Source organism: Lissotriton vulgaris, chromosome 12 (assembly GCF_964263255.1).
Source record: "Lissotriton vulgaris chromosome 12, aLisVul1.2, whole genome shotgun sequence".
NCBI classification, from domain to species: Eukaryota; Metazoa; Chordata; class Amphibia; order Caudata; family Salamandridae; genus Lissotriton; species Lissotriton vulgaris.
The window spans coordinates 56,952,776-56,976,972 of record NC_141700.1 but is presented as its reverse complement, the minus strand read 5'-3'; the positions used below and the strand labels follow the sequence as shown (position 1 = coordinate 56,976,972).

Here is a 24,197-nt window from a genome sequence, read left to right as displayed (position 1 = left end):
GGCAAAGTGTTGAGCTACACCACTGCCGGTCTCCTTCTCTGTGGTTTAACAGACTTATCACGCAATTTCGTAAAGGCTTATTCAGGATTTTTCCTCCAATAAAATCACCTCCACCAACCTAGCAACTGAACACGGTATTGTCACAACTGATAAAGAGTCCTTTTAAATCTATTCACAGGGCAGAACTAAAATTCCTAACGTGGAAGGTTGCTTTGCTTTGGGCTTTTACATCCCACAAGTGGAACTCCAGCTGTCACAATAAAGAAACCTTTTTACAATTCAATAATAATATTGTGGGTCTCCTAACTAATCCCAAATTCATACCTAAAGTTCCAATAGATTTCCATCTCCACTAACCTGTTGTGCTCTAGACTTTTTCCCCAGATTCACAAACTTTGCAAAGCCTTGCTATAAAAAGGTGCTATCAGTTCTGTTTGCATTGCACAAAGCATCTGTGCATTACAGACCGGATATTTGTGGCATATAGAAACCATAACAAGGGAGATCTGGTTTTTATAGCCACCATTGCAAGATTAATCTTGGCAGCCATTCAGTTCTGCCACTCTGCCTTGAAGCGGAAAGGCTAAGGCACACTCGACCAGGGCAGGCTACAACTGCGGCCCTGTTTGCTGGAGTGCCTATCGAGAGTACATGCCGTGCTGCAACGTGGAGAACCGGGCATACATTCACCTTACATTATGACCTGGATCCGTGCAGCGATTCAGCTGTGGGGAAAGTGGTGCTTCGACATCTTTTCCACATATATATATATATATGTGTGGGAGAGAGAGAGAGAGAGCATATATACCCACCATGCGCTTTTGGATTTTATAACATGATTTTACAATATATGGTATGTGACTTTTAACTATTCTGATTTGCGTATATGAATCTATGAAAGATCCAATACTGGAGAAACTTGTTACTTACCTATAATTCTCATTCTTAAGTATTAATATCTTTCATAGCATCACATGCGACACACCTTCCTACCCTTGGAGGTTCTCCTTCTTGGCAAGTGGTGATCCTTTCCACTTGTGTTAGAAAATATGAGGGAAGATGCCTCTGCTGGGAGTGTTCCACAGGGTGCTATTGCATGATTGGCTGGAGCTTAGTTCATTATAAAGGATATAGCTAAGCTACTAAAGTCAATGTCTTTTACCACTGTAAGCTATATATGTTACTTCTATTGCTTTAGAATGTTTGACTTAAACCACAAGACAAATGTCAAAGATGTGACGCAGCACTGCAGATTTCCTGGACATGTCCCCAAATCCATGAATACCGGCCGGAAATTACAGACACACTCACAACTATGCTGACGGAATTGATACCGAATGCACCGCTTATCTGTTTATTAGGAATTTACAAACTTAGACCAGCGAAGAGACGGAAATTTCTCGCTGTTGCCCTATTGCTTGCTTAGCGATGCATTTTCAATCAGATGGGGAAGTAAGCGCCCCCCTAGATTTAAAGACTGGCTTACTGACATGACATACTGAAAGGAGACACTAGAGGTCTATGCGGAGGAGTTGCTGCTGGCGTCCAGACCCAGAGATTTTTGGGAACCTCTAACACAATACCTTCAGGCAACACAGGCGGATGACTAAACCACAGCATAATGTTAGATCGTATATGGTATACTTACACTATTAGTTTATACAAGCAAAATAGAAGGTTTCTACAACAGTTGTTAATATCAAAATGTCCCTAATGTGTAAAAAGGTTACGAACTGCGTATAGTTATTAATGTTAGATGTTCGTGATATGCTAGATTCATGTGTAAGTTTTTTTAATGTCAAGACTACTTATGCCTTTCGAATACGCCATTCTGTGGAACTGCTATATATGTATATTTTCATTCCTGACTGGAATAAAAAAAAAGGAAATATTGAAAGCAAAAAAATAAATCAAAAAAAGAATGTATCATGGGACTCCCCCCTCGACAACTGGGAAGATTTAAGCATGTGAATCTATGAAAGATACCAATGCTGGAGAACAAGAGTTACAGGTAAATAAGTTTTCATATCACATAAAAAAGTAATTCTAACTATTTCCAGTACCTCTACTCTGCAGTCCGCTTTGGTACTATGGACTCGCCACACAATATAATGCTCCAGGCAAACCTGTATTAGATAATTTGTTATTCATGCCCTAATGATCTTTGAATACTAGTCTGTCTATCTTTGGTAGTTTAAAGTGATGATTTGCTATTTAATCACATTGTGTCCATTTTTCTGTGGGTGTTTTATATCTGCTTCAACATAATGTTTTATCAAACAAAATCTACTTTTCAGTTTTTAAAATAAACTTGAAACCTCAAGTGAAAAAAATGATTACAACAACAGTGACTGTCTTTTGGTACATGGAGTAAAGCCTATTTCGGAGCAGAGAAATTTGACTCCGGTGTTACTTCCATTACTTTATCCCAACTTGGGACATTTCATGCATGACATGATAATTTTGTCTTTGAAGGCTTTTTTAATCATTATTAAGAAAATGCTTCCTGACGTCTCTTCAACTAAGTTACACTTATCAGGGCAAAGCTTGTTATTCCCTTTGATCTAGTCCTTCTGGGAGGAAAGGGCTGATGTCCTGCATTGTTGCCTACACTTGCAGTCTGCAAATCTTGGCTCGTATTTCACAGGAACAACAGAAAGAATGTCACCCTTGTGCTTCGGTCGCCACTATAGTGGGTAGACCCCGCCGAAAGACTGTTTTCTTTGGATCTGTTGTTATACCAGGCAACTGGTGCCAGATGCTTCTTTGAAAGGCTGGGCATGTTTCCACCTATTCAGTTGATAGCAAGAGGAAGGTCAGAGCTTCAGAATCAACCATAAGTGTATTTTCAATAATTTGGCAGGTAGGGAAACCATACTTTGTACTACGTGGTCTCGTCCTATCCCACTACCCTGCAGATAGGACTTGTCCAGGAACCATGGCAAGATTTTTCTCCATTTAACAGACACTTTACATCTACAAATGAAGTGTAGGAAGTTTCTGAATGCGATGAGGCGTCCTCCCCACCCCCAGACCTGCTGCTCACTGATGCTTTGCTTGGTGCGTCTCTTCCTCCACCCAGTGTAAAACAATTTTTTGCATTTGGCTAATAGTCCAGTGGCAGTCTGAGCACAGATCCTTTTACGCCATTTGCCATTCATGACTTTCCCAGCACTGGATCTTTTGTAGGTTCCCATGCTTGATCAATTCTCCATCGGTGGTTTACAATAATGTTTTATAGTAACATACTTGAAAAGCTGCTTTGCATTTGACTAATCACTTTATGAGGAGGGCATAAAAACTTCAACCAGTGAGGTACGCATGTGCTTAATTCCGCACTTCTGAAGATGTGTACTGCATATATTTTGTATTTCATGGGCATGTCGAAAAGAATTGCTTAAAGCCGGGACCAAGAATGATCTTAATTAGTAGACTTTATGGCTGTATCACCCGAGGAAAGTACTTTTTAAGCCTTGTGACTGTGAGGGTAGGTCTTCCTGTCCAACGGATGCAGTCTTTGTTGGTATCACAATTTCAGGAAACTAAAGTCAACTACACCACATCGCACTACACAGCATGATGTTCCAACAGTCATTGAGCAAATGAGAGAGCAATGAAAACATTGTACACACAGTGTTACATATTGTTATTTTAGTTAAAATAAATTACGCTGCATCAAGTACATAAATATATTTGTAGTGTTTAAACATTCTGGTTTTAAACTCATTTTACAAGCAAAGCCATGGGTCCAGCTACATCCAAAGCTTTGGATTAAGCGTTAATACTATCCCTCGATGGGACTGCGCACGGGGACTTTAAGCACAAGGTAAAGCGAAGCCTCAGAGGAACACTTCCTGTACATCATTTGCAGTGCACTTGGCATTCAATAACCTGTAGACAAGGGATGGCATCTCACATCAAAAAATAAACACAGGCTGCCCACAGCATTTATTCATTTCTAAAAGTTATGCAAGACATCCCTTGAAGGTATTGTTATGTCTTTTGCAATTACAAAAAGATGGGGGAATCTCACGACGGGAAACCAGCCTCCGAATTAAAGGTCAACTTTCTTTCAAGACAGTGTCTGGACATCAGAAAGTAGTTCCGGCTTCAAGACATTCATACCGCTTGTTGCTCCAGCAGCCTCCACATCTTTTATCACTGCAGTGTCCCACTGAAATGTGAGCAAGGCAGCTGGAACCTGTAGCGAAATCAGGAAACATAAATTAAAAGATCTCCCATGATGGAGACACCATTTAGAAGCCTTGAACATTTGTGCTCCTGCAAAGATGCACAACAACAAACTGCAGCATTCAACAGAGAGGAAGACTGATGAAAATCACAATAGGAACAGTAACACAGACTGGCAAGTTGCTGTGAAAAACCATCTCTCGAGAGACACCAAAATCAGTGATCAGGAAAACTAGAAAGCAGTCCCTGTGAAAGAGCATGGAACCAAGCATTTATCTGAAACTAATAATTTGAATACATTTGAAAATTGAAAATAAGCATGATCGTGAACTCGGAAAATTTCCTTTAACGGTTTGGAAAAAAATGACTGTCATCCACAAATTAAAGTTGGACTGCTGCAAGTGCAATTCCCTGGCCTAGGCATTTTTCACTGACGTTTTTTTTCTTGGGTTTATCAAGCAACACATCACTTACTAGTCCACATTCATTGAAATGGGTGTTCTCATCCTCCAGTTTCAGTCCCCCTGGGCCGAGTAGCTCAAAAGGCATCCAATCATTCTCTAGCGCTGCCCTCACAAAATCCATGAGAGCAGAAATACGCTCACGGGCATAGAAGGTTCCTGAAAGAGCACACAACAGAACATGAGGAATCCTTTGACGATTTCAGGAATGATTCTTCGATCAATTGCAACACTACCTAGGGCTCTAATAAAACGATGTGATGGTAGCTTGCAATGTAAGTTCACTCTGCACCCAGATGCTAGAGAAGATGGCGTCTCTGTCAAGACAACTTGCTTCTTTACCTTGTACGATGAGTCCATCAGGTAGCCGGACTCGGAGCAACGTGTAATTATATTTTCTCATCTCCCTCTTCTCCTCTTTTTCGCGCATGGCTTTTGTTCTCAGCATGGCGTTTCTCTCAGTTGCTTCGGCCCTTCATAGAAAGCATACTGTTAGTTATCAAGGCAAGGATGTCTGCATCAATCAGAGTAATTTCCAGTTATATTTGCACCATCCACACTTCTGGCTTGCCTACCTTTTTTCAGTTTTTTTAAATATTGAAAAAGAACATCTTGTACATATGAACATTACAAGAAAGTTCAATTTCCTTACAGTGACCTCCATTTAATAATATGGTCTTCCACCAACAACATTGAGTTGAATGGGGTAGGGAATATCAAAGCCAAAATATCGATGGGTCACAATATTGCGACAAGAATATCCAGGGACAAAATAATCAAAGAGGTAAGAGCACTGTGGGTGGTATAAATGTACAGTTCTCAACTCTACAGCTACGTACCTTGACAATTTTATATATAATATATATATATATTATATATAGTGATAGACATAGAAAATCTATACAAACGTACATTTCAATATTGTGTCCTTTGATGCTCTTTTCATGATATTGGGCCTGTCGATATTCTCGGTTCAATATACCCAGCCCACACCGAGAGGCACTCAACACACATATCTCGTATATTCAGAATGTGAGAACAGACAAATATGCTGATAGTTTCTATTCCCACATGTAGATGTCATTTACCATTTGAAAGCAAGTACTCACACTTCTGTGCACACCAAACTGCAATGTTTAGGTCTCGCCTGTCGATGCGCATGCGCATCGAGCAAGCGAGAGTATTGGGACTTATCCACTCTTTATCCCAACTTGCAAGGAATCGTGGCGATTCCTTGCAGTGCCCGTGACTTTTAAGCTCAATGCGCATGCGCATTGAGCTTAAAAGCGCGTGCACATGCCCCCAGCCGCCTGCCTTGCCTACTCTCCCGCCCCCTCACTGCTTGATTGCACGGCCGCTAGGCCGTGCCTCCCCTACTCCTCCTCCTACTCTCCTCCCCTCGCCGTCTGTTCCCGCACTCCTCCCACACCCCCGCTCCGCCCCCTACCCTGCCTGCTGCGTCGCATTTGTCGAAACTGGTGAGTCTATGTCTCGAGGCAAATAGGCCGACATGTGTAATAGCCGTTTCCTCGAAGCACGTTTAGATGATTTCGCTGTGTGTGTTTTGCTTGGTGATTTGTGGCGTTTGTGTGGGGGAGTAGAGTCAACATAACCATCAGAGCTCTGCACTGTTCTTGTTTCAGAAGGAACGAGAATGTCAACAGAAGCAATGCCAGGGTACTCCCACAAAAGCAAAGCACAATGTTATTTACTTTTTGCGTCCCGCATTCCTTTGAGCATGGGCCGCATTAGTCTTCCCCGTGCTACAGGACACCCCTATTGAAAACAAAGTCGAACTTCGTCCCTTCCCCGCTGCTCCCTTCCCACAGCCGATTATTTGGTTGGTTTGCGATGAATCCCCTCGCCGTCTGTTCCCGCACTCCTCCCACACCCCCGCTCCGCCCCCTACCCTGCCTGCCGCGTCGCATTTGTCGAAACTGGTGAGTCTATGTCTCGAGGCAAATAGGCCGACATGTGTAATAGCCGTTTCCTCGAAGCACGTTTAGATGATTTCGCTGTGTGTGTTTTGCTTGGTGATTTGTGGCGTTTGTGTGGGGGAGTAGAGTCAACATAACCATCAGAGCTCTGCACTGTTCTTGTTTCAGAAGGAACGAGAATGTCAACAGAAGCAATGCAAGGGTACTCCCACAAAAGCAAAGCACGATGTTATTTACTTTTTGCGTCCCGCATTCCTTGGAGCATGGGCCGCATTAGTCTTCCCCGTGCTACAGGACACCCCTATTGAAAACAAAGTCGAACTTCGTCCCTTCCCCGCTGCTCCCTTCCCACAGCCGATTATTTGGTTGGTTTGCGATGACTGGCAGCCCGCTCCTCTTTTCAGCGGCCCTTACAGTCGTCTCATTCCAGCCCTATAATCTTGTTACTTTTTTGTCGGCACGTTTTGTTCACGAACAAAAGAACCGATTATAACCATTTTCTTATCAATGCGAAATCAGCCATGTACTTCCTCAGTGAATTCTGCATGTCCGAACACTAGCAAACAACGGAATTCTTTGAACCGGTGCAATGTTAATGGTTGATAAAACACCCGGCGCATATTACATTTGTGCCAGGGATCTGTGGGTTTTTTTGCATCCCATTCCGGTGAGATAATTAATGTCGATAAGTTGCGCAAACTGATTTTATACCCTTTTCAATCGGCAGCGCATTATTGTGAACATGTTTGGTGGTCACAGCTGCGTGCCTGGTTTTCTGCAACTGCACTGGCTAAATCGCATGCATTTCTCTGCACGCCAGTTACAGCTTGTATTGCAGGATAAATTAAGAGGATTAATCCCCCGGTCGGCGGAGCTCGCTCACATGGCGGCCATCTCGCAGCTCGGCTAGCCACGCCCCCCCAATGAATCAACGAACTTAGTGGAGAAAAAGTGAATCACCCTCACACCCTCAACCCTTCACCCTCAACCTCTCACTCACCCTCACTCACCCTCAACACCTCAGCCTCACCCTCACTCACCCTCAACCCCTCACACTCACTCACCCTCACCCTCACTCACCCTCAACTCCTCACCCTCACTCACCCTCACTCACCCACACTCACCCTTCCTCAACCCCTCACCCTCACTCACCCTCAACCCCTCACCCTCAAACCTTCACCCTCAACCCCTCACTCACCCTCAACCCCTCACTCACCCTCACTCACCCTCACCCTCACTCACCCTCACCCTCACTCACCCTCACCCACCCTCACCCTCACTCGCCCTCAACCCCTCACTCACCCTCACTCACCCTCAACCCCTCACTCACCCTCAACCCCTCACTCACCCTCACCCTCACTCACCCTCAACCCCTCACCCTCACACAGTGCAATAGGTCTCGGAGCATTTGAGTTGGAGCTTTTAGAAATGTTTATGGCTTTTTTTTTTGTAATTCTTTAGCATTGGCTACAGGAAACAAAAATGCTAAAGATTTACAAAAAAAACCCATAAACAATTCTAAAAGCACTAACTCTAATGCTGCGAGACCTATTGCATTTCCAATGCTTGTTTTCATCATGCAACTTTCATTCATATACACTTAACAGTTCCATCAATTAGCAAGTTCTGGAATTAGTGATTTAAAATGTAAACTTCTTTTTCAAAAGGAACTGATTAATAATCACTCTCATTGTGACCAGGAAGTTTAAAACCTACATTTCTTCTAAAGAATCCACATTTACAGTCATATGACCAATTAAGAATTTCCAATTCGTTGGTAGAAAGCCAAAACTGCAGAGAATGTTCCTTGAAGCAGTCTTGCTTTAGGAATCATTGGCTTGGCTTTTAAAAAAACAGTCTCAAGAACGCTGCAGGATAAAAAGTCTGTAGTAGCAGATTTTGTCACACAACTTAGCTGATAGGTTTCTTTTTTTTTTTTACACAAATCAAGGATACATTTCCTGTATTTTTCTAAAGCTGTAGTAGAAATTTAAAAAAAATTATAAGCTGATCACTAGATTAAAAACTCTTCGAAAAGCTTGTCTTTGTAATAGAAACAAGCATTTGCAATGCAATAGGTCTCGCATTAGGAAAGTTTGAGCTGTTGGCATTGTAAATGACATTTTTTTTATTTATGTGTTGGTTTTCAAAATAGCGAAATTAATAGCTTTGTCATTTACAATGCCAATAGTTTTAACTTTCGCAAATGTGACACCTATAGCATTTGTAATGCAATATGGGTTGTATTTACGTGACTTAGACGTATTGATATTACAACTAACAATGGCTTTTAATTTTTTTTAAAATAATTAATACTTAAATAAAAGTTATTGTAATTTATAATGGCAATTGCTTAAACTTTTGTAAATAACGTTTGTAAAGATTATGTTCAGTGTATTTTATAGTGACGAAAATCCAAAAACAGAAGTGAAATAGTAACATCTTTTTGTGACATTTGTAATAAAGCCTGAAACATTGAGAGAACATATTTGAACCAGTTGTTGTTAAATGGTTGCACAGATTGAGGCTGTGGTGGCGCTGAGTGATGTTGTGGTGGTGCTGAGTGATGCTGTGGTGATGCGATAGATAGATAGATAGATAGAATGAGTGCGATAGATAGATAGAGTGAGGGCGATGATAGATAGAGGGAGGGCGATTCATAGATAGAGGAGGGCGATAGATAGAGTGAGGGCGATAGATAGATAGATAGATAGATAGATAGATAGATAGATAGATGGCGCGAGGGCGATAGACAGATCGAGTGAGGGCGATAGATAGATAGATAGATAGATAGATAGATAGATAGATAGATAGATAGAAACAAGGGGGGGCGGGGCGGCACATAACAGTGGGATACGAAAAACAATAATTACGCGCATTCAGTAAAGCAGAGTTTTGCGCATGAAAAATACAGTGAGAGAAAGCCCCGTATGTTCAAACCGATCATAATAAGCACATAATAGAAGGGCAAAGCCTTGTGATTTGAGTAAACTTCGTAAGCAGCTATAATACGCAGGGGAGGCGGCGCGCAGTAGTGCAATGGCAATTATCAACAAGCAACAAAACAAAAATGTTAAAGGGCGCCGCCGCGCTGCCCGCGGCGACCCGGAAGCTCTTGCCCGGCCGGCCAATCCGCTCGCGGCCGACCGGAAGTCCCGCCTCCCGAGGTCCGCGAGCTGCCGGCGCATGGAGCGCCCTGCCGTCCGGTGTAGCCCGGGTCCCTAGGAGGGGGCCAGGGAGAAGGAGGAGTGATTCAGATGAGGAGACGCGCCGCGCCGTGAGGAGCCCCGCCGGAAGAGCGCAGTTGGTGAGTGGGGCCCAGGGCTGATGTGAAGTGCGTGCGTGCGTGCCTGTGTGTAGGGCGGGGGAGGGGGGCGGGGGGCTTTGGGGGGACGGGGGAGGGGGGGGGGCCGTATGCGCGCCTGTGTGTGTGTGTGTGTGCGTGTATGCAGAGGGGTGGGGGCTGCCTGTGTCTGTTTGTGAGGGCTTTGCACCGCGCATGCGCAGCTACCAGACGCTCGCTCCCGAGGTGAAATCTGACCTCGTCAAAGCGCGCGTCTGGTAGCTGTCCACATTCCTAAATACGGGCCACAATAGGTCTGAAGCAGACACCTCAATGCTCACGCATTGAGGGTTAGGTCTGCTCGACCTAAAAACAATTGAGGAAAACTCTGTCATTGTAAATGCAGTAGGCGGGAGAATCATCCCAGAATGCAGTCCGAGTAAATGTTCAGTGGCCAAGGGCTATAGCTGAGGGTTTCAAGGATCTGTAGGTGCTGTTTATGAATTTAACGACAATGCCCTAGGTAAAGAGGATTCTGGTATGTATATATTTATTTTCCATTAAAGGACTGCGATTATTATTTGTTAACACTGAGCAGCTGATGATGTAATGGTGCATATCTGCATGAAATTCAGTCAAGTAGGCTTTGCAGAGTGGCCTGAACCGAATATGTGAATTGGAATACCAATCGTACCAATCGTGGAGTGGTGTGGCTCACTGGTTAAAGGCGGCAGACCCGGGAGCAGAGGACGGCCCCGGACCAGGGTTCAATTCCAGACGCGGCAGGGTCGTGGACCAGGGTCAGCGGATTCAATAATTCTTGCCTCGGTGCCTACTTTAACCAGGGATCACACTTGGCAATTCTGGGCATTAGCTTGCCTCATCTCTACAACGGCTCCCCACATACGCCGGGGATGCCTGGTTTCACCTTGGAGATAAGCAGTAGGGACCAACTCACAGGGATTGCCAGGACGGGTTCCCCAGTGGTCTATTGTGCAGAGATACTCCTTCGGGAGTCGACTCTAGCGCGTTGGAAACCCGTAATTAATTAATCCAGTAAAAGTGATTGATGTCGAGAAAACTGATCCCCTTTTGGCAATGTACAATAACCTAAGCTGAAACTATACAAAACCAATTTCTAACTAGACCAGTTGACACCCTTACACCAAAAAGGCAGCTTATAGTCTAGGGAAAGAATAGATGCCATCACAACTGTAATTATAACTTTACAGCAATTGCAAACATTCTCACGTTGGGGATCTGAAGTGTCCGTCCTGCAGCAAAGGATAAATTCGGTAAGAAAAAAATTGAAGCTCATTCTGTAAAAGATAGAAAAGCATCTAATAACAGGTTTGGACAGAAAACAAAATTCCCTATCATCATATATTTTTTTTAGCGTGCAGAGTGAGGTTTTGAATCCAGTAGCTGTACTATTCTTTTTCATCTTCTATAGGTAAATGTGCAGCATATAGAAATATGAAAATGCAGCCCACTTCCTTTTAGTGTGGCAGTGCATCAAAGTTTTACTGCTTTAAACTGCTCTGGCCCTTTTCCTGTCTTTAACATCATATTTGAGCCTATGACTGAGAGCATCTACCTCAGATCACCTAAGACGATGAAGAACAGGGATGAGAAATGGAAGTACAGAAGGAATTGGGAGATCATTCACAACAGAAAAATGAAAGTGAATTTAAGCTTCTACATCACTCCAGTAATCCCAGCCTTTCCTTTCGGCCTCACAATGTCCATAAATTCCAACATTCCCTTCACTAGCATGGATAAAGGCTGATGTCATGCCAAGACACCTCCAGGGCTACCAATAGTCTGCGTCTTTTATTTTGGGGTTCGGGAGGAGGGGGGGGGGGGGGGGGGGGAGGTCCCTTCAGGTCCAAGGTAGGAAGTGTCTCATTTTTTTAATGTTAGTGTTTTGTTTATCTGTTGTCACATTGTGCATCTTGGCAGACACCTTTTATCTAGACATAACTCCATTACTGTTGCTCTGGTATTACATATTTACAGTGTCTCTCCTCTGAACCTCAGGCTATGGCACACGCTGGACCCTTGGGACTTCCACCTCTTGGACATCTGCAAAGGACTGGGCTTGCTTTCGTCCATGAGTGGCCACTTCACTGGATCCCAATGTGTTAGGAGGAGAAAGGCCTCTGCTCAGTGCTGTTCCCGCGGACAATCCAGGGAATCAAACTATAGCTAGCCTGGAACATTGCAGCGGTCACTGCTCTGCAACACTATTTCCAAAAAACATGAAGGTGTTTTGTGTTGTAGGGTTTGGTTGCAGAATAGAGCCGCAACCAAGAAACGGACAGATCTGCAGCAGCTATTCAGTAAGCTTCACCCATTAATTATTGAATATTCTAGTTTAATTTTTAAAAGTCAGGATGATAGTAATTTTTAATAGATACGCCTTTCTTGGGTGGCGAAATTCAGTATTTATTACTTTAATGAAGATATTTAGAGTGGTGAAATGGATTACAGGTGTGTCAACATTTTTTAGAACAATAATTATGGTCAATTGCACATCACCTGAAAACAACTGTAATCTTTTCCCTGAAACATACCTTCCCGCATTCTTAGTGAAGATAGGCATGGGTCACATTTTTACATACATGCTTTGACATAGACTGCTCACCTTAGCTTTTGTTCACGTTCAATCTCTGTTATGCTGAGATTGTAGAAATCATCTGGCAACTCAAACAGGGACGCTTGCGTGGAGGGCTGGAAGATCTGCATGTTTCTATCTAGCATGGCCCTTACAGGTTCTGCACTCAGCAGGTTCTCCCGATACTGCTCCAGGTCACTTAGTTTTTCACAGACCTCTTCTTTCAGCACAAAGAATTCTTCCTCTGATTCTGCAAGAACAAGGTCCCTTTAACTTCTCAAGGCAACCTTTTTGCAAACGCCTGCTTTCAACATTTTATTGCTCTGAGTTCTTATAGTAAAAGGTGAAACTGCAGCTTGGATGGGGTCACACTGTTGTTGCACTCTTAACTGAAGACACATCTGCTTAGTCCGGCAAGCAAGCATTAAAAAAAAAAATGATGCAACACTGCGCTACAGGCTTTCTTTAGCCTATAGTTTACACTGTTGGGTATAATATTGCATATTCCATAGGGGTCCCAGACCAGTCATTGGAGTCTCCCATGAATTGCATACTCCAAATAACAGATAGCTTAAGAAATTAGTATCACATCCGATTCCCTTTACACTAAGTATGATAATGAGTCAGAATTACCAAAACACAATTTGCAATATTAACATGGGAATTTAACTGATCTGGATTCTCCCCACAGAAGGTAAATATTAACAACATATCCTACATAACCAGTGGTCCTTGCTGCTGAACATGTCTAAGAGTAACAACCTACTCTCCCAGGCAAAATTGAACAATATTGATTCTTACTTACTACAATAAACTAGTATAGTATATCATTAATGTTACTGTTACAATATATAAAAATTAAGCTAGAAAAAGACAAATCAAGTGCAGAATAGATTGTTCACAGTCAAAGGTTCTTTAACTAAATAGAACAAGATAAACATACCTCAAATTGTGGCAGACAAAAAGAATCAATAGAGAAAACAATTGGTCACAGTAATTATTTTTATCCGTACCAGGTCTGGTGCTGCACGGTGGAAGAAGAGTGAGTGTGTATACAAGTGATCTCAAATGTTGAGCAGGGAATGGGTGAAAGGTGATTGGTGGGAAAATGTCAGAACATAAGACGTGGTAGTTGGGTGTTGTACTGCGGCACAAAAGTGCTCCAAGGAGGAAAATAGATTGAATAATAAGAAAGGGTGGATGGAGAGGCCAGATAAGGGTTTGAGTTAGAAGCCTGACCAGACTCAATCCTAAATTCAAAAGCATCCTGAAGCATGTTCTCCTTTAGGCAATTTAGGATTATCATAGACTGATGATTAGCTGTTGTCAGTACAAGGCACTCCGTGTTCATGACCCCTTATTCGTGTCCTTGACCATGGCTTGTTTAACCAATACTTCTGTGGATGACCACAAAGCCAAAAAAGCAGCCAGGGTCTCTTTATGGTTATAACCAGTTCCAAACTATGGCCATTGACCTTGACAAAGTCCCAGTACCTGTGCCTAATACTTGGGGAGAACCAAGAACAGAGGTATGTCCACGAGAGGAAGGATTAACTATTAACCGCATCGCTGCTGCGGTGATTTTTGCGCTGTTCGGCATTTTTAAAAATACCGCGTTACATGACGAGCTCAGCTCGTCATCAGCACACGCCACCCGTGGCTGATGACGAGCTGAGCTCGTCATCAGCAGCGAAGGGGTTAATAACATTTTTAAGGCAAGAACCAGAAACATGCTCCTGCTTTGTAGAATGCAGATCCTTGGCCTCATTTAATAAATGTCGGGTCACTTGTCATGACCAGAAATATCACTAAAGGCAGGTTTATGGCCATAAGTTAAAACAAAAACATGTCCCTTTGACAATAATGAACCTCCCGACACATCATTGGCTGTTGCTCAATGCCCACAGGTGTGGCAAGTACTTGCCTCTGCCCAACCGTCAATGTAAACTCTGATTACATCAAATTATATCATCATTGGCACACTGTAGCCATGACCACCATACTCCAGCAATAGTATTTGCTCTCCTATGATTAGTTCCTATCGTCTATATGGCTGGCCAGCCGGAATGTACCTTATTTTCACCATACTCCTACATGTATATAAATAATCTGACCTTTTCCTTCTATAGGCATCATCTTCTTTTCAAACCCAATAGCCTGAAAAAACTCCTGCGTTCCCTCCAGGCACGCAATTCGTTCCTAAAGAGAAATCATCAGGGTTAGCAGAGCTACATTAGAGAAAAGACGCCAAATCAAGTAAAGTGAATAGAAAGGTCTATTGTGTCTTACCTGAAAAACTTTATTTGTAATTCTAATCTTGCGGTATTTCTCCTCCTCAGGGTGCTTGTGGATGTTCTCCAGATACCTAGGGGAAGACATTCAGATCACGATCATTGGCATTGCAGGCATTTCTCAGAGGGACCATACGGTTCAAGTACCAAAATAGTTTGCACTGGGTATTTAATTCATTTCCAAGCCTAATTAATGTCTTAATCAAATATGTTCTTCTTGCCAGTGAGACATCTTCTGTAAATCCCACTTTTTTTTTTAATCAATCTTTATTTACAGTTTTTATGTGGCATTGGAAAGGTAGAAATGCATCTTAGATGACATATGCAGGTATGGAACGACAATGACTTTGTTACAAAGCATACAGAACAGAGGCTCACCAAATAGCTAGATGTACATTTACAGTAACATTCATCTCTCATTAGAATAAGCATCACTAAGTCTTTCATAGATATCAATAGTGTAGCCCCATCTCGAGGCAGAGCTTATTGTGTGCGGTCTGTTGAGTCATCCTCCTCCCCATGATACGTATGGACTACGGTGGCAAATGCCCAGCCTATCCAAAACCACAGATATGTCTAAGGTGGTCTGCATTTTTGGTAATCGTGCAAAAGGGTACTAACATTTCCTCAAATTTGTTAATTTTGTCAAGTACCAATGGCAACAGTTTTTCCTTAGAGAAAATATTCCCCATTTTTGGACCACCACATGTTTAGAGGGAGTGGGTTCAGCAAACATAAAATGTGTGAGACTTTTGCCTGTGTGAGTACTTAGCTAGCATTCCAAATCATCGCCCTTCGCACCCTGAAGCAACATCAGGGGATTCATAGGTAACTCAGTGGCTGTTTTTAGGTTTATTTGTTCTACCTGGATCCCAGAGTTTCATGGGGCAAATCCTTTGTTCAAGTCCACTCTCTGCCCCTTACCTGTCCATTTCACTTCCATCACAGCTCCCTCTTCCATCAACTAAACTTCCCTGCTACCTGAACGCTTTCTACTGTCTGCTTCCCTGTCCAGTCACCTTTTCTGCCCCCTTTGTTGTCCAACTCCTTTTCTTCTCTGACTGTCTCTTCGCCATCCTCAAACTTACATCGGTTTCACCATGTACCACATTCCATCCACTCACTGATTTCTTCTCTCCCATCTGCTGTCTCCTGGTGTACATGTTCAGGAGATAAGTCACCCATTCTGAAATCCCTGCTGCAGAGGGTGCTCTAAGCTGCTCATAATGGTATCACTGACAGTACTACAGTATCGCCCAAACAATGATGGTATGAAAGTTTTACATTCCAATTTGTGTAATAAATTGTTGGTTCCAGCACTCAACCAAATGTTTTGGCCTTTCAAATATTCTTCAAAAATCTGTGTTTAATCAAACCCAATGGCTTCCACACTGTGCTCATCACTAGGCGATGTCAAAGTATCAGGAGACAGACTAAGTAAATGACAAGCATTTAGATTCACTGAATGTAAATGTATTCCACGTGGATAACTTGAAAATGTGTTATGGCTCAAGGGTGAAGGTTGCACACAACTAAGCCACAACTCATTTGTGTGAGAAGTTGGCCTGATATGTAGTGTTTCCAATTCTGGAACCACTTGGTATCAGTCCAAACAAACCCCAAAGATGTCAGGTTGTAAGTCAACCTTGTTAGACAAGCTATCCTAGTGGTAGCATGGACTAAGCAGCCTTAAAGGCTTAACTTAAGAGGTCGTGTTAAGCGTGCTGTTTTACCACATACAATCCTGTAATACCAAATGAAAGGACACCACACAAGTATATATTATATAAATATATGTATTTATTTCTAAATTACTCCCCAGTACTCTTTATGAGGAAAGGGGCACAAGCGTTAAATCAAAAGCACTGTTACACATATAAAGTTGCACAATTATGGATGAGGGCGGGTGGCCACTCAGACCATATACTAAAAAAGTGGTATAAGTAACACTTATCGAACAATGGTTAGGCCTAGGGCCTAGAGATTCGCTGGGAGCAGTCAGGACTAGCAATGATGAAGTCGGGAGTAGCCCACAGGAGACAGGTGCAGCACGGAAAGTGCGGCGCGCACCAATGCACTGTCAATGGTGCGTAAAAGTCAGTTAAAGTGAATTAAAAGATACTTCCGCTGAACCTAGGAACACAAAACTTTAGTCACAGACCCGAGAGGTGTGTACCAGTGTATAGACACCGGCGTTGCAATGTTACCTCACCCACAGGCCGTGGGTGCACAGGGTCGAAGTGGCGTCGGGTTCTGTCACGCAGGTTCTTGGTGCTTGAAGCTGTTGCAGCTGCAGGCGCTGTGAAGCAGAAGTGTCCGGTGCGATCCAAGGGTGGATCGAAGTAGAAAAGTACCTGAAAGCAGAGGGGACAGAGTCTGGGTCACTCAGCAGTGACCAGGGTGGAACCAGGACGGAACCAGGCAATGTCGGGCGCAATCAGGCGGTTGTCGATAGGCTTCTCTCCGCTGTCACGTGAGCTCTGGGGCATCTGCGACGTCCAGGAGCAGGTCACGATCTGTCCCACGTAGGCTCTCGCCGTCAGCACCGTCGGCTTCAAGATTGCAGCAAACAGCACTTGGCAAAAGCAATCCACGCGGAACCGGGAGATTGCTTATCACTCGAACCAGGAGGGTCAGAGTGGGTGCTCCTTTTCACAGGAGCTGGTGCAGATCTGGAGCAACCAGAAAAGCGAGTCGTATTTCAAGTTTCGTCGGCACAGGGGCCACAAGCCAGCTGGCAAGTGACCGGGCCAACGCGTCGAGCGCACACAAGCAGAAGGGTCCCACGCAGCACTCGTCGAGTGTGGAGGGGTGAGCTTTGGTGCAAGTGGAGCTCGGGGCTGGGGCTTCTCAAACCCCGGTGTACAGCTTCGAGGATCACTCGTGGGCTGCACGGTCAGCGTCTCGTGGCCTTTTCAAGATGGCGTGCCCCACGCTTCCGGTCGCCTCCACGGGTCTCAGCTCTGCAGGGACTGTGGATCGGGCAGGTAGAAGGCAGGCAAGCTTGATCTCGTCGATCTCTGTCGCTCGAGTTCCGGCGGGAACTGCAACAAAGCAAGGGTCGAGGGCTGGATGGTGCCTGTTTGCACAGGGTGGTCACTCCTTGACCACAAGGGAGATTCTTCAGTCTTCTCACGTCGTGTAGAAAGTCGAAGGGTCCAGAATTCGTTTCTTATGTTTCTTCAGGATGATCTGAGTTCCATTGGGACTGCTCCCCCTCTTATTCGAATCTCGGGGGTTGGACATCCTGCTAGGTCCCCTCCTATGGGTGGGACCCAGGAAGGGGGTGGTTACACCCCTCTCCTTTGATCCTGGCCGCGCTGGGACAGGGGCTGGGAGGCCCCAGAACCGGTTTGGCCGGATTATGCAAGGGGCAGCCTTGTGCTCCCCAGGCAGTGTCTGGTTTCTTTGAAACCTCCCTACTCCAATCCACTATCTCCTGTCTGGGGTGGTTTGACACCGCCCTGTGACAGGAAACTCTTTGTCCAGGCCTCCTCTGCCGGGTTTCGGTCAGCAGCAGGAGGCCAGACCCGTGTCTGTGGCAGGGGCATCCATTTTGTGGATCTGAGGCTCATTTTAAATCAACCGCGTTTCAGTAAAGTAACATGTCTTCTCCCTCTAGAAGGGTGGAATGCTACCCCCGTCGCCAGAACTGGCGAGGGGGTAGTATTCCAATTCGTATGACACCTTACACGACATGTTTTGATAAAGCCAAACCAAAGTTGCTATATAACCGCGAGGATTATAAGGCGCTTAAGAGTATATGGTATGGCATTATCCCGGATCAGCTTAGGGAGTTGTTCCCGACAGCTGCAGACAAGCCAGCTCATGCCAGAGCACCATCTCACATAAAACCACGCACTCTGCCTCCAGGATTGATGAGGCCTTCCATAGGAGTGGCTTACAGGCTATATATGTGTCCAGATATAGGTTGAGATATAGGTATACTATATCTAAGCAAGGGTTGATTACACCCACGTGCCCCAGCTGAGTGATCAGCCAGTTGTGTCAATTTAGATAGCCAGCCAGGGGTGGCAAAAGATATGCTGCAGCCCCTGGTAGGCCTTGGATGCACCTATGCCCTGGGCACCTATAGTGCTCTGTACAGGGGCTGATAAGGTGACCCAAGCCAATCTAGTTATGCACCTAGGGTACATGAAATCCATTTTACAGAGAGAGCAGATAGCCTGGGGCCCTGATTAGCAGGGAACCAGGCCAACTAAGTCGAAAACCAGCTAAACACAGGGCAAAAAATCTGGGGTAACCATAGTCAGGTAGCCACCTTCCTACATAACCCCCCCCCCAAACGAAAGGAGATAAGGCTATCCTTGGCCAGGTAAGCCTTTATTGCCTGAGTGGCCATATAAGGAAGTACCTGCACTAGCATGGGTACCCCCTGTCTCATGGTCCACTAAGCAGTCCCTCACCCTAGGGGTATTAGAGGGTCTCCACCATAGGGAATCACTACCTTGGGTGTGTTTATGCAAAGTTAAAGGCTGGTTTGGATATGGAGTATTGAAGTGAGGCTCCACTATTTTTGGGCTCAACTTCCTCCAATTATCTTTCACCATGTGTGCCTTTCTTTCTTCAACTGAGTTGCACTGAGCTCTCAGGGTCAACCTCTGGCTACCTAAAGCTGGAGGCTGGGTCCCTCTGTTTGGCTTGCTGGAGGGACAGTTCAGGTTTGGGCCCTTTGGGTCCCAGGTTTGGCTGTGCCCAACAGAATCCATCTGTGGGAGGTCCCTAACTGTTTTTAAGGGGGCTCCCTCAGGAGTTTTTAAAGTTTTCACCTTCCTAGGCCTACTAGTTTTGGTGCCCCTAATCTGTTGATGGGGGTGCTTTATTTGACAGGGGGCCCTCTGGGTCTCACTGTCCTTCTTGTCCTCTGCAGCCCTGGGCTGACTAAGGCAAGGTAGAGAGGGGCAGGTTACCTGCTCCAGACTGGATCCCACCTGAGAAGGGTCCACTGCCATCAGAGGCTCTGTCAGGCCAGGCCTAACAACCTCTGGGGCAGTTCCTTCATCAGGGGTAAGATCAGTTCCCTGAGGAGGCTGATCCTGTCCTACTGTCTGGTGAGGGGGAGATTTCTCTTCCTCCTCCATGCTCTCAGTTTGGGTGGAGTGATCCATCATTTCAGGCTTCACAACACACATATCTGTTTGAGTTTGGGCTGTGGCCATCACAGCCCCACCAACCTTTTCAGGAGGAGACTCAGTTTGGGTTTCTGCTGTGATCATAACAGCTTTGCTATTCTGGTTTGGAAGAGCTTCTGGTAAAGATGGGGCAGAGAGTTGCTCAGCCCTACCAACCCTTTCAGGAAGGACATCTTGAATTGGGGCTATAGCCAGTACAGCCCCACTAACCTTTCCATTGGAATTTACCATTCTAGAATGGATTTCCTGTTCAACCTCAGCCCAGGCTGAGATTTCCAAATCATTACCCAGTAGACAGTCTACAGGCAAGTTTGGTGACACTGCCACTCTCTTTGGGCCAATGACACCTCCCCAGCTGAGACTTACTACTGCCATGGGATGATTTGTTTGGATGCCATCAATGTTTGTTACCTGGTATGTGACACCTGGTAAAAGTTGCTTAGAGGGGACTATACAGTCAGCCACCATGGTGATGCTAGCCCCTGTGTCTCTAAAAGCTTCAACTTTCAAACCATTGATGATGGGTTCTTGTCTATATTTGCTCAAGGTATTTGGGCAAACAGAGAAGTTGGCAAACCCCATGCCAGTCTCATAGACAAGATCATTTGGGGATGGGGATCTGGATAGGCCAGGGTCCACCTGGGCTCCAAAAGTAAACCCACCCAGATTCCTGGGTGTGCTCCCACTTCCTGGGGTATTACTGCTAACAGTAACAGGAGGTGTTGGAGCTGGCTTTGGAGGTATGTTTTCTTTATTGCCATTTTTGGGACAACAGCTGTCTGTTTTGTAATGCCCAACCTGTTTACAGGCATGGCAGTAAGGCTTTTTCTCTGTTGAAGAAGTGTCTTGGGACCCACCCCCCTTCTTGGAGTTTTGGGGCCCTGGGGAAGTGTTTTCTTTACTTTTATCCCCACCCTTATCTTGAGGCTTGGTAGACTCCTTCTTCTGGTTATTGTCCTGATTCTTAGGCCTAATCCTGGTTCTGACCCACTTATCTGCCCTCTTTCCCAATTCTTGGGGAGAGGTCAAATCTGAGTCCACCAGGTGCTGGTGTAAGAGCTGGTTCTGACAATTACTAAGGATCTGCTCCCTCATAATCAAATTATACAATCCTGTGAAGTCATGTACTTTGCTGCCATTCAGCCAACCCTCCAGAGCCTTAGTTGCACAATCAACAAAATCAGTCCAGTCCTGAGTCTGTGTCTTCTGGGTATCTCTGAACTTTAACCTGTACTGTTCAGTGGTTAAGCCAAACCCATCTATCAGAACACTCTTCAGGACTTTGTAATTGCTGGCATCCTCATGTCTGACAGTGAGGAGCCTATCCCTCCCTTTCTCTGAAAAGGAGTATCATAAGATTGCTGCCCACTGTTCCTCAGGAACCTGCTGTACCATGCAGGCTCTCTCCAGAGCAGTCATCCATTTGTGGATGTCATCCCCTTCCTGATAGGGGGGGCACAATCTTTGTCAGGTTTCTACTATCATAGGACCTGGGTTTCTCTTTAGGAACTTTGCTGCCACCAGTGGCATCTAAGCCACACAATTTTCTTTCCCTTGCTAAAGCAAGTTTAGCTTGGGCCAAGGCTACCTCTTCCCTTTCTATTTGGAGTTGGACAGCCCTCATCCTGGCCCTATGCTCTTTTCTCTGGGAGGAAGTCATCCCTCTTGAAGATTCTCTTGAGGCACTAGAAAGATGAGAGTCCCCTGATGGAGATCTCACCCTCCTGTTGCCTGGGAGAATTTGGTTATGAGATCTGGAGTAGTGCTGGCCCTCTCCATTCTCATGTAGGTCCAAGTTGGCCTGGTTAAGCCTGGCAACCTGTACCTGGTTTCCCCCCTGATCCTGATCTTCAGGCTCTTCTAAATCAGAGTCTTCCTCCTCCTCCACTACTTCATCTGGAAGATTCTCATTCTCAGGGGAGTTTATCCCTTCACCTGATTCTAAGGGAGCCTGGCTCACCTTATCTAGGTCATCCTTTTCTAGGAGAGCTACTAGGGAAGGAATGGTAGGGCCTCTGCCCTTTTTTAGCCCCCTGGCTGTGCACAAGGCACTCAGGTCTTTGTGGCTAAGGTTGTCATATCTGGATGTTGTCCCTATAGGATCAACTATTACAGGAGCAGAGCCTGAGGCTCTACCTGTATCAGACATGACTGCTAGTGAGGTGTAAGTGATGCACTTACCTACACTAAGTGGTTTCCTACTGTACCTTGCTAGTGAGTTGTAGTCAGGGTGTGCTAATCCCTTTAATCTACAACTACTAAGTTCAGTAGAACTTAATATGCTAAGCTTTTGATTTATATGTACCTAGAGGTACTTGATGTGATCTTTCAATTTGATAAAGATTGCAATGGTAAAACAAACAGCAAGCTCAAATCCGCACCGCTGCACACCAATGTGAGAAGTTGGCCTGATATGTAGTGTTTCCAATTCTGGAACAACTTGGTATCAGTCCAAACAAACCCCAAAGATGTCAGGTTGTAAGTCAACCTTGTTAGACAAGCTATCCTAGTGGTAGCATGAACTAAGCAGCCTTAAAGGCTTAACTTAAGAGGTCGTGTTAAGCGAGCTGTTTTACCACATACAATCCTGTAATCAAATGAAAGGACACCACACAAGTATATATTATAAAAATATATGTATTTATTTCTAAATTACTCCCCAGTACTCTTTATGAGGAAAGGGGCACAAGCGTTAAATCAAAAGCACTGTTACACATATAAAGTTGCACAATTATGGATGAGGGCGGGTGGCCACTCAGACCATATACTAAAAAAAGTGGTATAAGTAACACTTATCGAACAATGGTTAGGCCTAGGGCCTAGAGATTCGCTGGGAGCAGTCAGGACTAGCAATGATGAAGTCGGGAGTAGCCCACAGGAGACGGGTGCAGCACGGAAAGTGCGGCGCGCACTAATGCACTGTCAATGGTGCGTAAAAGTCAGTTAAAGTGAATTAAAAGATACTTCCGCTGAACCTAGGAACACAAAACTTTAGTCACAGACCCTAGAGGTGTGTACCAGTGTATAGACACCGGCGTTGCAATGTTACCTCACCCACAGGCCGTGGGTGCACAGGGTCGAAGTGGCGTCGGGTTCTGTCACGCAGGTTCTTGGTGCTTGAAGCTGTTGCAGCTGCAGGCGCTGTGAAGCAGAAGTGTCCGGTGCGATCCAAGGGTGGATCGAAGTAGAAAAGTACCTGAAAGCAGAGGGGACAGAGTCTGGGTCACTCAGCAGTGACCAGGGTGGAACCAGGACGGAACCAGGCAATGTCGGGCGCAATCAGGCGGTTGTCGATAGGCTTCTCTCCGCTGTCACGTGGGCTCTGGGGCATCTGCGACGTCCAGGAGCAGGTCACGATCTGTCCCACGTAGGCTCTCGCCGTCAGCACCGTCGGCTTCAAGATTGCAGCAAACAGCACTTGGCAAAAGCAATCCACGCGGAACCGGGAGATTGCTTATCACTCGAACCAGGAGGGTCAGAGTGGGTGCTCCTTTTCACAGGAGCTGGTGCAGATCTGGAGCAACCAGAAAAGCGAGTCGTATTTCAAGTTTCGTCGGCACAGGGGCCACAAGCCAGCTGGCAAGTGACCGGGCCAACGCGTCGAGCGCACACAAGCAGAAGGGTCCCACGCAGCACTCGTCGAGTGTGGAGGGGTGAGCTTTGGTGCAAGTGGAGCTCGGGGCTGGGGCTTCTCAAACCCCGGTGTACAGCTTCGAGGATCACTCGTGGGCTGCACGGTCAGCGTCTCGTGGCCTTTTCAAGATGGCGTGCCCCACGCTTCCGGTCGCCTCCACGGGTCTCAGCTCTGCAGGGACTGTGGATCGGGCAGGTAGAAGGCAGGCAAGCTTGATCTCGTCGATCTCTGTCGCTCGAGTTCCGGCGGGAACTGCAACAAAGCAAGGGTCGAGGGCTGGATGGTGCCTGTTTGCACAGGGTGGTCACTCCTTGACCACAAGGGAGATTCTTCAGTCTTCTCACGTCGTGTAGAAAGTCGAAGGGTCCAGAATTCGTTTCTTATGTTTCTTCAGGATGATCTGAGTTCCATTGGGACTGCTCCCCCTCTTATTCGAATCTCGGGGGTTGGACATCCTGCTAGGTCCCCTCCTATGGGTGGGACCCAGGAAGGGGGTGGTTACACCCCTCTCCTTTGATCCTGGCCGCGCTGGGACAGGGGCTGGGAGGCCCCAGAACCGGTTTGGCCGGATTATGCAAGGGGCAGCCTTGTGCTCCCCAGGCAGTGTCTGGTTTCTTTGAAACCTCCCTA

At 45.4% G+C, this 24,197-nt stretch overlaps 1 protein-coding gene across 1 annotated transcript in view; it reads right to left on the bottom strand.

The window, feature by feature from the left end:
• Positions 1 to 3,636: 3,636 nt before the first annotated feature.
• The window catches only part of UBXN6 (UBX domain protein 6), a 58,456-nt gene continuing 37,895 nt past the window's right edge, over positions 3,637 to 24,197 (bottom strand). The window contains exons 6-11 of the mRNA XM_086947066.1: positions 14,779 to 14,854; positions 14,604 to 14,688; positions 12,520 to 12,739; positions 4,995 to 5,125; positions 4,666 to 4,811; positions 3,637 to 4,201 (exon numbers count right to left, since the gene is read on the bottom strand). Of these exons, the coding sequence (XP_086803192.1) occupies positions 4,073 to 4,201; positions 4,666 to 4,811; positions 4,995 to 5,125; positions 12,520 to 12,739; positions 14,604 to 14,688; positions 14,779 to 14,854 (787 nt within the window). The 3' untranslated portion in view covers positions 3,637 to 4,072. The remainder of the gene's footprint in view (positions 4,202 to 4,665; positions 4,812 to 4,994; positions 5,126 to 12,519; positions 12,740 to 14,603; positions 14,689 to 14,778; positions 14,855 to 24,197) is intronic.